The sequence below is a fragment of the Mauremys mutica genome, chromosome 9 (assembly GCF_020497125.1).
Source record: "Mauremys mutica isolate MM-2020 ecotype Southern chromosome 9, ASM2049712v1, whole genome shotgun sequence".
In the NCBI taxonomy this organism is placed as follows: domain Eukaryota; kingdom Metazoa; phylum Chordata; order Testudines; family Geoemydidae; genus Mauremys; species Mauremys mutica.
In genome coordinates, this window is record NC_059080.1 from 98,292,971 (window position 1) to 98,308,317 (window position 15,347).

A 15,347-nucleotide genomic window follows, 5' to 3' on the forward strand; every position below is an offset into this window, starting at 1 on the left:
TGGCTGGTTTGGTTTGCCTTAGAGGTGGAAAAACCCCAGCCTGGGGCTGTGACTGCCCTGTTTAAGCGATTTGTCCTGAATTGGCACCTCAGTTGGGTCCCGCCAGAACCGCATCGTCACAGTGGCGTCCATCATTCTCCCTACCTACCCCAGGGCGGCTGGGTGGCCTCTGTGTGGAATGAGTTTGTGGGTCTCAGCCCCATGCCTGGCAGGCGAGTGCCAATCAGCGCTAACTGCCCCCCACCTGGGCAGTGTCAGCAGGGAGACCATGGACTGAACGGGCCACAGAGGCGGGGCAGGTTGGCAGGGGCTGCTGTGGGGAGCTGGCCCTGCTCCCTGGGGAGATCTCAGGCTCCAGCACTGTCCGCATGGCACCTTCCACCCGCGCCGTCTCCTCACAGGGCAGCTCGGGGCAGCCGTGCCCAGCACACGCCTGCCCCGTTGGGGTCACTGCTGTGATAACGAAACACCCCCCCTTCCCGTGGACTCCCCTTGTCCCCGGGCCGCTAAGTGCAGCGAAGGGAGGCTGGGTGAGCACCAAGGTCTGGCGTGCCCTGGGGGAAAGACGCCGGTGGGGGGGGATGGGACCGTTTCCGGGGAGCTGGGGAGGTTACACAGATATTATCCACCGCCCAGTGGGAGGGGAGGGGCGATGGGGCGACAGGGCCTAGCGCGGGGTGCTGGCCAGTGGGAGGGGAGATGGGGATACAGGGCCCAGTGTGTGATGCTGGCCAGTGGGAGGGGAGATGGGGCGACAGGGCCTAGCGTGGGGTGCTGGCCAGTGGGAGGGGAAGGGTGGAGAGGGGAGGCTGGCTGGGGTGGGGGCCAGTGGAAGGGAAGGGGTGAGGAGGGGAGACTGGCCCGGGCTTGGGACGGCGACTCCCCGCCACGCACTCCCTGCAGCCGCTGGCTGAGAACCGTGGAGTTTATTTGAGCACCAGGAATGAGACAAGAACAGCCGAGGTCACTGACACGCCGAAGCACTGGGGACGGGCCTGGCACCCCGCGGGCAGACGGCTGGGCAGTGGTGCAGCGCCACGGGGCTGGGAGCCGTGGCCCCTACACAAAGTGCCTGTGCTCCATGCTGTAGTCGAAGGGGTCCCCGGCGAAGGGCAGCTCAGGGGGTTCGTTGTAGATTCCCGTCAGGAAGATCCCCAGGGTCCCGAGGATCATCACTGGGGTCACCAGGAAGAGGCAGAGGCGGTCGACCGTCCGGGCAACGCGGTTCCAGTTATCCTTCTCCTGGGGCCCGGGGACCCCCACACAGGCCACCGGGGGGGGGGGAGCGGGGATGGGACACAGGGCCGGGGAGAAACAGACAGGGGTGGGGCAGAGCACATGAAGGGGGCAGAAATTGTTAACTGAGGTGAGTCTGGGGAAGGTGAACATGTCATGGCCAGGAGCCCCCTATTCACACAGCAGAGACAGCCTAGTCTCCCCCGGCACCCCGCTCCCCCCAGCGCCCCGCTCCCCCACCACGACACTCCCTGTGGCACCCTGCACCCCCCAGTGCATCGCTCCCCTGGCACCCCGCTCCCCCAGCGCCCCACTTCCCCACCACGACACTCCCTGTGGCACCCTGCACCCCCAGTGCATCGCTCCCCTGGCACCCCGCTCCCCCACCACGACACTCCCTGGTGCACCCCACTCCCCCAGCACCCTGCTCCCCCTAGCACTCCGCTCCCCCAGCACCCACCAACAGAACTCGCCCCAGCCTGAAGGGACGGGAGTTCAGGCTTCCTGCCCCACTCGGTCTCCTGTGCCCGGCTGAGGTTGCCAGCAAGGGGCCAGTTATAACCCACTGTGGGGCCTGGGGGTGTTCTGGCCCCCAGCAGGCACCTCCATCTTGCTGCGTGGGTCTCTAACTGGGAGGGCGTTGCTAAGACTGGCCAGTGAGGCAGCCCCGTCCCCCCGAGGCACCCCGGGGCTGTGGGGCTGGGCTCTGCCCCAGCCCCTCCTGGCGGCTCTGGGCTGCTGCCCGCCCGGGCACACCCACCTCGTTGTAGTCGTTCTTGTCCCGCGTGTGCTTGATGATGAAGTTGGCGCCGTCAATGGCCGGCTTCACCTCACTGTACAGCAGCTCCTGCGCATCGGCCATGCCCAGGGGCTTGGGCCCTGCCAGGGGCAGGAGGGGAAGGAGACGCTGTGAGGGGTGGCGTCAGTTTGCTGGCTTCATGTGTGGGGCCAGGGACCTGACCTGGGACACAGGGCTCGGGGGATGGGGCTCAGGGAGCAGGCCCAGGGTCCTGGCATGAGGGAGGGTCGGGGACCCATCCTGGGGCGCGGGCTCGGTGGGGCCGAGGTCCCGTCCCAGGGCTCGGGGGAGGGAGAGCCAGGTTCCCGTCCTTGGGCATCGGGTTTGGGGCAGCTGGGGTCCCACACAGGGCTCAGCTGAGGGGGTGGGAGTGGATCCCATTCCAGGGTGTGGGGCTCAGGGAGGGGCAGCTGGGTCCTGTTCTGCGGCTCAGGGAGTGGGCAGGGTCTTGCCCTTGGTGGGGTGGGGGGCGTGGGCTGGGGTCCCAGCCTGGGACGTGTGGAGCCCTCCCTTCTGTCCTCTTTGGGTGCCTGCTGCCCTGGGCTGTACGTCCCAGTTCTCTTGTGGCCTCGCCCTGCCGGGACCCGCCTTTCCCCGGGCACTAGAGGAGCCAGCGCGCCCGCTGGGAGAGCCCCGTGGCGCCCGCCCCATCCCCGGCCGCGGGGCGCTCACGGGAGGGGGTGACACGGCTGGCCAGCCCGTGCCGCTCCGACTGCTTCTCGAACATGAGCTCGCTGCGGGACTTGACGGCGAAGTACTCCTCCGCCTTGGCCATGTAGCCCACGGAGCTGCTGCGCCGGATCAGCAGCCCGGCGCGGGGGTCTGGCTCGCTCTCCGCCGGCCTGGACATGTGCAGCAGACGCGGCAGCGTCTCCAGGAAGAGCTGGGGAGGGGGAGAGGCCGGTGCTGGGTGCGTGTAGGGGCAGCAGGGGCTCAGAGCCGGCTGGACGCTCCCCACCCTCCTGCAGGTGCGTTACCGCAGCCCGGGCTTTGGGGGGGGCGCCCCTAGCAGCCGCTCTCCCCTCGGCCGAGCCTGCAGGAACTGGGCTGGCCTGTCTCCCCTAGCTGGGCTGGGAGCCAGGTGGGGTGCCCCTGTGCCAGGCCTAGGGGGGCCAGGGTGACGCCTGGAGGGAAGGGGCTGGCGCTGGCCGTTGTACTAGAGGTGCATGGGAACTGTCATGCCACTGGGTGGCAGCATTACTCAGTGGCTGTGGGCATTGCCAGGCCTGAACGGGAGGATGCCCGGTGACGTGATTCCCGAACCTTCAGGCGCTTGGGCTGCGCAGTGCCAGTGGGGCTGGCTGCTTGCTTTGGTGCCCTGTTCCTGCGGTGACCAGGCCTTTTCCATGCCCCTCGCTCCCAGGACGGGATTGTGCCAGCGGATTCTGGAGCTGCAGCCAGAGATCGTGGTTGGGCTCCAGGGGCCCCAGCACGAGCCAAGGGAGCAGCCAGTCACCCCAAGGCATAGGGCCATGGAGATACGGTGATGGGCTGACGGAGGTAGCCGGGCATCCTCCCTGCCAGGCACGGAGCCCAGCCAGCGGCCCCTGTGCCCAGCTCCCCCGCTCACCTCTTTGATCCAGCTGGACATGACGTGGGTGCTGGGCGTCCGGAAGTGGATGTTCAGCACGATCACGCAGGTCCCCACCACCGCGGTCACCAGCAGCATGATGAAGAGCAGGTACCTGCAGGGGCAGAGACCGGCTCCCAGTGGGGGCAGCCTGGCTTCCCTCCGGGGCACAGCAGGGCCCGGGCCCCCTGCCAGAGGAGGGCTCTGTAGGAGCACCATGGACCAGCCATGCAAAGGGTCTCCTTCATCATGAGTGTGTCTGCTGGGTGGGGGAAACACTCCGAGACCTTCCCAGCAGGGACCAGCCACCCCTACCAGCCACAGGACACCCAGCGTCCCCCTCCCAGCATCCCCAGCAAGCAGGGTGGGCCAAGGGGCACGTGGGGTGACCCATGGAGACTCACTTGCCAATGAGGGGGATGGCAAGGGAGGTGGCTGGCAGGCGCTGGGAGATCAGCAGCAGGAAGACAGACTGGGCCAGCAGGACGGAGATAGCCAGAGTCATCTTCTCCCCACCTGGAGAATAGACAGAGCTCAGAGTAACACCCCTTCTGGGAAGACCCCTAGGGAAAGAGGGGATGCAAGGAGACGGAGCCCCCCCAGGAACCTCCCCCAGCTCACGAACCCCATGATACCCTGGGCATTTCCAGCCACCTCCTGGGGGAGCTTTGGCCAAGGAACAGCAGCTCCATGGGGAGGAACCTGAGCCTGGAGACACAAAGGGGGGCAGGTGACCCAGCACAGGTGGGGCGGGGCGGGGGCTCGCCCTCGCCAAATCCTTGCTTTCAGTATCGGGGGTGGGGGCAGGGGGGGATGGAGAGCTCTCCCTGACCGTCTGGGTACTCATGGTTGGGGAAGACCCAGTATTCACTGTGCGGGGGTCAGGATCCTGCACTCAGTGGGGGTGGGATGGGGGACCCTGTACTCCCTTGGGGTGGGGGCCCTGCACTCACTGGGGGTGGGACGGGGTGGTCCCCATACTCACTGGGGGGGACCCTGTACTCACGGGGGGTGAGATGGGGGACCCTGTACTCTCTTGGGGTGGGAGTCTCACTGGGGGTGGGATGGAGGTCCCTGTACTCAATGGGACTCCTCCATCCCACCCTATCCTCCCTGGGGTGGGATGGAGGAGCCCTGCACTCCCTGGGCGATGAACCTTATCCTCCCTGGGGGTGGGATGCGGGAGTCATGTACTACCTGAGGGGTGAGGACCCCGTACTCCCCGGGGGGTGGGACGGGGGACCCCGCACTCACTTTCGGCTGGCAGGTAGAAGACGAAGATGGCCATGAAGGCGATGAGGATGCAGGGCAGGACGATGTTGATGATGTAGAAGAGCGGCTTCCGCTGGATGATGAGGTAGAAGGTGATGTCCTGGTACTTGCTGCTCTCGGGCGAGACGCTCCTGTCGATGTTCTTGCGGGCCGGTTTGTGGATGATCTCCCACTCACCGTTCTCTGCGGGAGCGGGGTGGGCAGGCAGGAGGTGTATTGCTGGGGCCCTGCCAGCCCTCACACCCGCGACATCCCCACATGGCGCCCTGGGACATGGGACTGGCCCTGCCGTGCCTTTTGGTCCCGGTATCGCAGTGCCCCGGTGGCCCACGCTGTACCCCACCAGAGGGACGTCCGTGGGCCCAGCCTAGCCCCTCCCCACCCTGGGGAGACCTCTCTGCCCCTGGAGCCCCCTCGTGTCCTCCCATGAGGAGACAGCCTCAGGACAAACCGCCTCCTCCCGGGCACTGCCCTGCCCCGGGCAAACTGCCCAGGTCACCGGCCCCCGCCATGCCAGCCCCTGACTCTGCCCAGCGGGGGGAGGTGGGGACGTGCTTTACCCGTGAAGGCCTCCAGGTCGAGGGTGATCCATTCCACCAGGTAGGATTTGTTGAGTTCTGGGTCAGGCTCCTGCTTCAGGTTCATGGTGATCTCCTTAGCGTTGTAGCGGAGGGAGCTGGGCCCGACAAGAGACGGGTGAGGGGCAGCTTGTCTCCCCCTCGTTCCACCATACCACCCTGTGTCTCATGCTGCCAGCGAGGACGGGGACTCCCCATGGGCGGCGCAGCCCTGCCAAGGCCTGGCGCTCAATGGCTGCCCTGGTTGTCATGGGGAAGCTGATGTGACCTTATGAGTGTAATGTAATATCTCATTGAAAGGTGACAGGGCCAGAAAGAGTTAATGACCTGACCCAGGGCCGAACTTTAAAGACTAGTTAGGAAGATCTGTAAATGACTAGAGCTTTGAAATGCAGCCGGCATTGCTGGAGATGGAAGGGGAGCTGTTTGCTCAGGACTTGTGATGTAAGCAAACAAGTCTCCTCTATTACTATGGCTTTGATTCAAAGATCAAAAAAGGAGTATTAAGATTTAGGAAGACACTTGAGTGAAATAGTATTATTGGCTACATGTCTCTCTGAAGGTTGTGGTAACCTGTATCTGAACTGTTCAATGGATAAATTACCCTGTGCTAATTGCCAGGACGTTTAAGAGAAGGAAAATTAAGCCTATTGTTTTCTCAGGCCAAAAGGCTGCTGGAAATGTATAAAACCCTGGGACACGATCCTGCTTCATCTCAAATCTGCTTTGGGTTTCAAGAGGGGGAAACCTTAAGCCATAAGGATTGAGATCCCCAGTCATGGACTGAAGTCACCCTGAATATGGACATTGGAAGATAACCTATGGACTATTTCTGTGTATCTGAACCTCAAGCATGGAATTCAAGTCTGTCTGTATATTGATCTTTTAACCAACCCTCTCTCGCTTTTCTTTTTTAATACATTTTAGTTTAGTTAAAAGGATTGGCTCTAAGCGTGTATTTGGGATTAGATCTAAGCTTTGTATTGACCTGGGTGTGTGGCTGGTCCTTTGGAATCAGAAGAACCTTTTCTTTTCTATGATGAGATAAGATTTTCAGTCATCATCATCATATCTGACGTGTGTCTGGACGGAGGCCTGAGGCTGGGCACTCTAAGGGAACTGCGTTGTTTGGACTTCGGAGTAACCAGTGCGGTAATACAGGAGCTGTTGTGGGCTGGCTTGGTCAATCTCAGTATTGGGATATCCACCCGCTTTTGGGGTTTGTCTGCCTGTAGCAACCCCGCTGCCGTGAAAGGCCAGGCTGATTGGGGAAGCAACCACAGCTGGGGCCACACCCCAATCAGGCCACAGCTGGCCCTATAAAAGGGCTGTGAGCCAGGGGCTGAGTCAGTCTCTCTCTAGCTGTAGAGACAGGGGGATCTGGCTGCCTGGGATCGGGGACAGACAAGAGGAGCTGGGGAGCTCCAGCCTGGTCACTCCCCAGGCTGCAGGCCTTGTGCAAGGCCTACAAAGGTACTGGGGCTGCAGAGGTGTAGCCTGGGGTTAGGCAGAGGCAGCTGGTCCAACCCCCCTTGCCAGGTTTACAGTGGTTTACAGACTGCAGTCTGCCCCAGGGAGCGGGGGCTAGATGAGGACTGGCAGTAGCCACTGAGGCAAGTTGGGGATAGAGGGTTGGGGGTTCCCCTGGGAGGGGAGACCCAAAGTAAGTGGGTCCTGCTGAGATAAGGGGTGCTGGGGGCCAGCAGCAGGCACGACACAGGCCTGCAGAGGGTGCTCCATCTGGTGGTGAAGAGCTAATTCCCAGGACGACCAGCAGGAGGTGCTGTGCTGGTGAGTCTCACTTCCCTATGCTGTTGTGTTTGCAGTTCACCCTAATTGAGTGACCTCAGCTGGCTCCCCTGGGCAGCATTGTCCCAGCTGATCCAAAACCCCTGGAGACCAACAGGAAGCTGCCCCATGGGCGGTAAATCCGGCCCAGGATACAGTGCCAGGGTGACTTTAGTGGGCATCTTTCCCTTGACTTCAGAGGGCTCTGGCTCTTTGGGCATGGCCTGGTGGTGGGCGCTGGGCTGGGCTTCCAGCTGGCGGGGTGAGCCCCTCACCTGAACTTAAGGCTGCAGTTCTGCCAGTCGAAGGGGAAGAAGTTGACGTTGATGGGGCAGGCGCTGTGGAAGATGGCGGGCGGCAGCCAGTATACGAAGCCGGAGTTGTACACCAGCACGTTGCAGTAGTAAGCGATCTGGAAGAAGCCGTCGTTGCTGCGCAAACAGAGACATGAGTGGGGCTGACGGGGAGCTGAGCATGGCTGGGGGAGCCCTGACGGTCTCCAGGCTAGCACAGAAAACCCTGTGTCCCTAGGAGTCACGGCGGGGGGGTGGGGCTCTGGCACCTGGGACCAGTGTGCGGGAAAGCCCAAGGGGGGGCCTTTCACCCCTGTGGGGTGGGATCTGTGATCAGAATTCTGGGCACCCAGCATGGACACGGCTGTCCCTAGGGTGATGGCACTTGCTTGGGGCAGGAATTTGAGTACCAGGGCACTTGGATCTGGGTGCTGGGCACCCGCTGACAGATTCCCTGACCCACTTGGAACCACCCCAGATCTGGGCTGGGCACAGCCCCCATGGCTCAGAGCTACCTCGTGGGCGGGCGCAGGGCGAGGGACCCCCACTCCAAGCCCTCGCTCTGCCAGCCGTGGGTCTGTGACGATCTTGCCAAGGGCCCGAAGACGGTGCCATGGGCTGGGTCCTCTGAGAACAGCCAGGCCAGGACTCACTTGTTCTCCAAGACTATCTCAGGCAGCCACAGCATGTCCGGGGGCAGGCGAAGGATCCCCAGGCCACCGAACTCTGACTTGTTCCACTGCAGCCTGTAATCTGTCCAGCTCTGCGGGAAAGCATGCGTCCAGGACGGAGCCTCCACCCAGCGGCTGGGACCCCCTCCCACACCCCAGCGTGCTCTGAATCTTCCCTCCCCAGGCTGCCAGGCTCTGCGGAGAGGCCAAGGAACGGAGCCTGGCCCAGCTGCCCTCCAACGGCCCGGCAGGGAGCAGCAGCACCGGACATGGGCACGGGCAGTGGCATTGCCGTGGAGAAGGTGCCCTCAGCCCCAAGGTCCCGTTGGGTGTCCCTGGAGGCCGGTTCTCCCTGTGATGGGATGGGGGCTGGAGGGATGGTTTTGTTTTGCTTGTAGTCTGAGCTCCCTCGAGGGGTCCAGAGAGCAGCCCTGGGGCCTGCTCCCCTGGGAAGGAAGAGCGCTGTTCGAAGTTCTGCCGGCACAGAGGAGATGGGCGAGGGGCAACTCCCAGCTGGACTGGGATCCCCTGGAAGGGGTGGAACTCACTAATGTGGCATGGCTGGAGGGCCATCACCTCCACAGTGGGAACTGACCAGAGTTCCTAAAAGGGAAACTGAGGCAGGGTGCCGCAATGCCATGTCTTGGCGCCCGGGGGCATGGCAAGAGGAGGCATCACGTGACACGCACTGGGCGGTGGGCTGGCTTTCGGCACTGGGTGCCCACCCAGAGAAATCCCTCCCCACATGGCTGGGCCCCGGGGACTCAGAACCCAACAGGGGGCCGACTTACATGATCAATCCACACGTTGGTGGTGAGGGTCTCGTCGGCCTCTTTCTGGAAGGACACCAAGCAGAAATGAGATGCACAGTGGGCCCCGGCCCCACTGCTTGGCAGCAGCAGAGTCAACAATCACTGGGGAAAGGCGTGTTTGTGGTGTCCACACAAACCCAAGGAGCCTTGAGATCTGAACCCAGGCTAACTCCTGCTGAGCTGAGGGGCTGGGCCAGGCGCTCAGTAAGTGGCTTGGGTCTCTCTCCGAGGCAGGGTGAGGGCCGGGACGAGGCTCCGGCTTTAAAGAGAGGCCATGCTGAGCTCCTGGGGGGCCGGAAAGCCCTGGTGAATTTCAGCCCTGCTGGACATCTGCTGTGTTCTTCCCCAAACTAGCTCCAGAGCAGCCATGCGGGCGCAATCAGCCCCTCCCGACCAATGACCCACAGGGCTGAGAACGCACCCGAGCTGGAGGGGCTCAACGGATCTCCACCGGCTGGGGCAGGCCCGGGATCCAGTGAGCCGCACGGCGGAAGCCCCCCCCCCCCACACCCCCCGAGGTGCTTGCCAAGCTCACCAGAGAGACGAGGTTGGAGAGTGTCAGGCCCAGGTCCACGTTGACGCTCTCGTCTTTGTTGGTGACGGGCCGCAGCTCCTTGTTGTAGCCCTTCTCCACAAAGAGGTAGTTCATGAGCCGCTCCTCCTGGTTCACGGCCAGGCTGCCTGCGGGACAGGGGTGCAAGCACAGGGCTGAGCCCATGATTCCCGGGGACGGGGGGTGACGAAGTGGGACTGGTTTTAATGTTCCCTCTGAATACTGTGGGGGGGCTTCAGCTCTGTCCGACCCTCTGTCGCCTGTCAACTAATGGGCAGGCCCTTCCCCCCTGCAAGGGGATGCTAAAGGTGTTGGAGACAGAGATCCGGTGACCTCCTGGCCCGTGAAAGAGACCAAGCCCAGAGAGGAGGGGCTGGCGGGGGTTTGGGAGTTTTTGGAAGCTGGCTGGGAAATGGAGGGGAGCCCCAAGGAGGCTCGGGCCTCCCAGCGGGGCGGTGGCCTCCCTGGGGCCCCAGATGGACCTAACTAAGGGGGGTCCTGTTGTCTGTACTGGCAAGACCTGTTTGGGACTGTGTTCCTGTCATCGAATAAACCTCTGTTTTACTGGCTGGCTGAGAGTCACGTCTGACTGCAAAGTGGGGGTGTAGGACCCCCTGGCTTCCCCAGGACCCCGGCTGGGTGGACTCGCTGTGGGAAGTGTATGGAGGGGCACATGCTGAATGCTCCAAGGAGAGACCCAGGAGGTGAAGCCATGTGAGCTTCTTGCCCTGAAGATGGTCTGCTCCAAGGGAGAGGAGGATCCCCAAAGTCCTGCCTGGCTTTGTGGGGAGCAGTCCCAGAGCATCGCCTGGGGACTGAGTCCGAGCAGGCGGGAAAGAGCAGAGGTGACCCCTTGCGGCAGTGATGGGGCTGGAGTGCCTGGCCCTTGCCCTATGCTGAGACCCCTCTGTGATGTGATTGACATAAACTGCTACCATATAGATAATTGTTGCAACCGTTGTTATATATTTGCAGCAAATATTGTACAAAGGTGGTTGTGTGAGGTGTTTATGAAAAGGTGTGATTTGCTGGTTATGATCATGTTATCTGTGTGTATCATCTTCATAGCTAATATTCATAACTTCAGCTATGTATCATTGAATATTAGGGTTGGAAGGGACCTCAGGAGATCATCTAGTCCAACCCCCTGCTCAAAGCAGGACCAATCCCCAGATTTTTACCTCAGTTCCCCAAATGGCCCCCTCAAGGATTGAACTCACAACCCTGGTTGTACTTGTATCTCAATGTGTTTTGATTCTAAGTAGCCTCAGTGAAGCATTTGGTCAATTTCTTAAGAATGGGCATTTACTGAGAATTGGCCTATCAAGAAACACTTAACTGACAATGGACTTTAGGAGACACCAATCCACATCTGAGCTTTCGTTCAAACTAACATGTAAACAATGGCATCGGCCTGAAAACTGAGTCATGCATGGACATGTGACTTGCCCATGTGACTCCAGACTCCATCTTGCTGCTGTGATTTTTTTTTTCCACAGTAAGAACAAAAGGGGTCCTTCCAGGGGCAGAGACTATAAAAGGCCCTGAAAACCCCTCCATTTTGTGACCTCTGGAGGAACCTTGCTACAAACTGAAGCTCTGAACAAAGGACTGAGTGACCCATCCCAGCTGGGGATGTTCCAGAGACTTGATTGGAGCCTGCAGTTTATTCCATCACTGCTACAAGCCTGAACCAAGAACTTTGCCATCACTGTATGTAATTGATTCCATTTAACCAATTCTAGCTCTCATCTCTACCTTTTTCCTTTTATGAATAAACCTTTAGATTTTAGATTCTAAAGGATTGGCAACAGTGTGATTTGTGGGTAAGATCTGGTGTGTATATTGACCTGGGTCTGGGGCTTGGTCCTTTGGGATCGAGAGAACCTTTTTCTTTTATTGGGGTGTTGGTTTTCATAACCATTCATCCCCAGGACGAGTGGGACTGGTGGTGATGCTGGGAGACTGGAGTGTCTAAGGGAATTGCTTGTGTGACTTGTGGTTAGCCAGTGGGGTGAGACCAAAGTCCTCTCTGTTTGGCTGGTTTGGTGATGCCTTAAGGGAGGAAAACCCCCAGCCTGAGTCTGTAACTACCCTGCTCTAAGCAATGTGTCCTGAACTGATACTCTCAGAAGTGTCCCACCAAAGCCAGTAGCGTTACACCGTCCACCTGCGGCATGTACTTCCCAGCCACCCCACCCTTCCACCTCAGGAGAGGCCCTGCCCCAGATGGACCAGGCTGCAGCAGAGAGGCCTGGAGGGCAGAGGGAATGGCTCAGCAGGGGTGAGAGGGGCACATGGGCGCTGCCCACATGTGAGGGCCTTACTGGGCTGCTGGGAGCCCAGTACAGGGCCGTGGCCCACCTTCTGGGAGCAGCTGGGCTCCAGTGCTGAGACTCACTGCTGTGGGAATAACTAACCACTCCACCGCCAGGGCCGTGTGCTTGCTGGGCCCCAGGGGATTTAGGCACTTGCTGGCTGGGTACCGGCTCCTCAGGCCAGGCTGGGAAGCTGGACGGGATCTTCCCAGCAGAGTATTGACCCGTACACATGGGTGCACGCACACGTGTATATACACACACACACGTGCACATATACATGCCCCTCCACATACATTCCTGCCTCTCCCCCCCCCCCAATCCCCCCCGACGGTGACTGTTTAGTGAGCCCATCGCTGGGACCGGGCTGGGGTGCACTCAGGAGCATTCTGCTCTGGAGCAGGGGATGAGCCGTCCCCCTCCGGCTGCCCGTGGGCAGAGGGGAGATGGGCTCCAGGGGGGCAGGGGCAGTGATACCCTGGGGGCCTGATGTGTGGGGAGGGGCACTGTCAGGTCAGCACAGACAGGCAGCAGGTTCCCCAGCCTGGTGCTGTCTCCCTGGCAGGGGTTAGAGACCTGGCCAAAGATCTGGGGAGGGGGGGCTCCATGGGGTGGGGTCACCCCAGGACCATCACTTCAGTGCCCCTACCCACAGCTGGAGGGCTGGCTTGGCCTTGGTCAGTCCCCCTGCACCAAGCTCCCACCCTGACCCCTGTGATTGGTGCCCCCAGCATCAGGTCTCCCTGCCGGGAGCAGAGGGTGTGGGGTGTGTTCTCAAGGGCAGCCCCGCGTCCTTACCCGACAGGGCGACGGCCCAGAGCAGAGCGAGCCGCAGGGCCGGCCTCTCCATGTTCCGTGGGTGCTGGTGCCCGGCCGCCCCCCTGCTCCTCGCCGGTTCCTAGGCTTGTGGCGACGGTCGGAAGCCCGAGCTGGGAATGTGGATGGACAGCGGCAGGTGGGGGAGGGAGGGGGACACAGGAAGAAAATAGCAACAGCTCAATCCCTTCCCTGCCCCCCATGCCAGGGGCGGGGACTTGGTTTGCTTGTGGTATGTGACACTGGGGCAGGAGGGGAGGCCCCCCAGGCTGGGCCCTGGGAAAGGGGCTGCTCTGCTCCAGCCACTGCCTGCAGTCCGGTCCCCTCGCTGGGCTCTGTGGCAGATGACTCACCCCACCACGTGGGGGGCAGGCAACCGGGCTAACAGCAGCCCCCAGCCACGGTAGGGGGAGACCGAGCCTGGGTAGGAGATGAGGGTGTCATGGATCCACATGGTCTGGTCTAAGCCCTGGCCTCTGACCAGTCCCTTGGGAGTGTCCCCTGCAGTGGGCTGAACCCCCCCCCAGGCCTGGGCCCCCACAACAAACCCAGCCCAGCCAGACCCTGCGGGGGCTCAGCCTGGGCCCGTCGGGGGGACAAGCTCCAGCAGCCCTGGCAGCCTTGTCAAACCCAGGTAGTCCTGTACCAGTCCCCGGGCAGCCAGCCGCGGTGCGCGCTCCGGCTGGCACAGAGAGGCGAGGGTTAAGCCAGGGTTCAGCGGGCGGAGGAGGCGGCTCCTGTGCCCACTGCGGGGAGAGGCAGTTGCTGGCAGGTGGACGAGGGACAGATTCCCCCACACGTCCCCTACAGGGCCGGTGCAACCGTTTAGGTGACCTAGGCAGTCGCCTAGGGCACTAGGATTTGGGGGGCGGCATTTTCTTTGGCAGCGACTGCTGTGGCCGCATCTTTGGCCGCCCCCGGGCGCTGCTGGCATTTAGGCGGAGGGAGCTGGGGCAGGGGGGCATGGGGAGGGCCGCCTGCAGCAAGTAAGGGGGAGGGGGGCAGCATGCAGGGGAACTGTGCGATTCAGCTAAATTTCCCGCTGTGAATTTGGGGACTCTGCAGCGGCTGCGTTTTGGGGGGAGGGGAGGGAGCGTTGGCAGGGCTGGGATGGCACATGGCCCTGGAAGGGGATCTCTGGAGGACCACAGGGGAAAGGGCTGGTGCGACGGGGTATCCACCCCACACAGGGCCTGGAGGGGTGAATCGGGCCAATTCACCTAGAGGTGACACCTGAGGAGAGCCAGGGCGTGCGAAGGTCGAAGCGGCTGATGAAGTCCAGCTGCAGGAGGAGCTCGGCCGGGCTTATAAAGCCAGGAAGCTGGAGGCAGAAAGGGGCTGCTGGGAAGCAAGCTGCAGCTCCTCCCTGGGAGAAGGGAGGTGCATTGGAGGGGGGGCTCGATAGTCTGCAGCTGCCCCCTCCCCCTCGCCGGAAAGGTGTTGGCGCTGGCACACCCAGAGAGGGGGAACTGGAAGCTGTAGGAAGGAGCCCAGAGAAGGCGAACCAGGGTCCCTGGACTGGAGTCCAGCGTAGCAGGCAGGCCCGGGTTCCCCGAGCGGCCTCTGGGGAAGTGGCACTCTTAGGGCTCTGGCGGAGACGACTGCCTGAGACCTGTCATGGGGCAGGGCTCTGGGCCCCGGCCAGAGACGCGAAGAGGAGCCGCAGATGGAGCATGGTGGAGTGCAACCGCAAGAAGGGGCGCTGGCCGTGCAGCGCTGATCCCCGGAACAGCCAGGCGGAGGCGCTGCCCGTGGTGAGTAGAGCGCTCGTCACACCTTGGACCATGGGGCATCTTGCCCGCTCATTTGCCCGCGTGGGATTGCTCCCCTGTGGCATGTAGCTCAGGGCCTTGTGTGATGCCCTGGCAGGAGGTGGGAACAACACCTAGCAGGCCGCACCCCTTGCTAGCCTGGCCCCCTGCTGCTTGGCACGCCCCCTCCTTTGTGGACAGCGCCCATGGGTGTCAAGGGCAGGCTTTCACCCACAGGAGACAGGACCAGCGGGGATCCATTGCCCTGCAGACTCCCAGTCCTTGCCCACAGAGCTGCCAGCCCCAGAGCTCCTGGCTTTCCAGCAGTCCAGCTAGGCTGTGCTTCCTGCTCTGGAGGAGCATTTCCCAGCATACCTGCCTGCTGCTGCCTGTCTCTCTAAATCTGGGAGGGGGGCACCCACCTGCCAGCCTATGGGGCTCACCTGGCCTCTGGCCCTTGCCAGCTGCACCTCCTTGCCCATGCCCAGCCAGGGAGTCCTGGAGCCCTGCTCCGTTCCTCCCATGCACAGTGCCTGTTCTGGGTGCCACGCTGGGATCCCTGGGGAGGTGATGGATTGTAAAGAGCTCTGGCTGCCAGGAAGGTGACATGGTGCTAGGGTTGGCTGGATGGGGCAACCGGCATAGCAGAGCTGCGTGACTCCCTGCCTGGCCTCCCTGGGAGCTGCCCATGGGCCCTTCCTCCATCAGACCAGCATGGGGTGCGGGCAGGGTGTGTATCTTTCTCTCTGTTTCTGCGGTGCTGAGGAATTGGCGGTTTGGGGAGGTGGATGGCCCTGGGGTGCTGAGTTGTACTCTGCAGGTGGGGCTACCCAGCCCTTGGCCTAGCACTGGGTTCTGGCAGGCCAGGCAGGGTGTGGGGAGCCTCGGGG

General features: G+C 62.0%; 1 protein-coding gene across 3 annotated transcripts; it reads right to left on the minus strand.

Annotated features, from left to right (window-relative positions):
- Positions 1-943: 943 nt before the first annotated feature.
- CHRND (cholinergic receptor nicotinic delta subunit) lies at positions 944-13,471 on the minus strand. Of its 3 annotated transcripts, XM_045030896.1 has the most exons (13): positions 13,353-13,471; positions 12,689-12,819; positions 9,555-9,700; positions 8,999-9,043; positions 8,190-8,299; positions 7,519-7,674; positions 5,438-5,553; positions 4,860-5,060; positions 4,010-4,121; positions 3,606-3,720; positions 2,708-2,918; positions 1,997-2,115; positions 944-1,242 (listed from the first exon to the last, which is right to left on the minus strand). In XM_045030896.1, exons 2-13 carry the CDS (start codon positions 12,738-12,740, stop codon positions 1,060-1,062), a joined length of 1,566 nt encoding a protein of 521 aa, XP_044886831.1. In that variant the 5' UTR covers positions 12,741-12,819; positions 13,353-13,471; the 3' UTR covers positions 944-1,059. The 3 variants fall into 3 exon arrangements, with proteins under 3 accessions (XP_044886831.1, XP_044886832.1, XP_044886834.1); XM_045030897.1 differs by lacking the exon at positions 13,353-13,471 and having other exon boundaries at positions 12,689-12,835; XM_045030899.1 differs by lacking the exons at positions 9,555-9,700; positions 12,689-12,819; positions 13,353-13,471 and adding an exon at positions 9,441-9,488.
- Between the last annotated feature and the right edge of the window lie 1,876 nt (positions 13,472-15,347).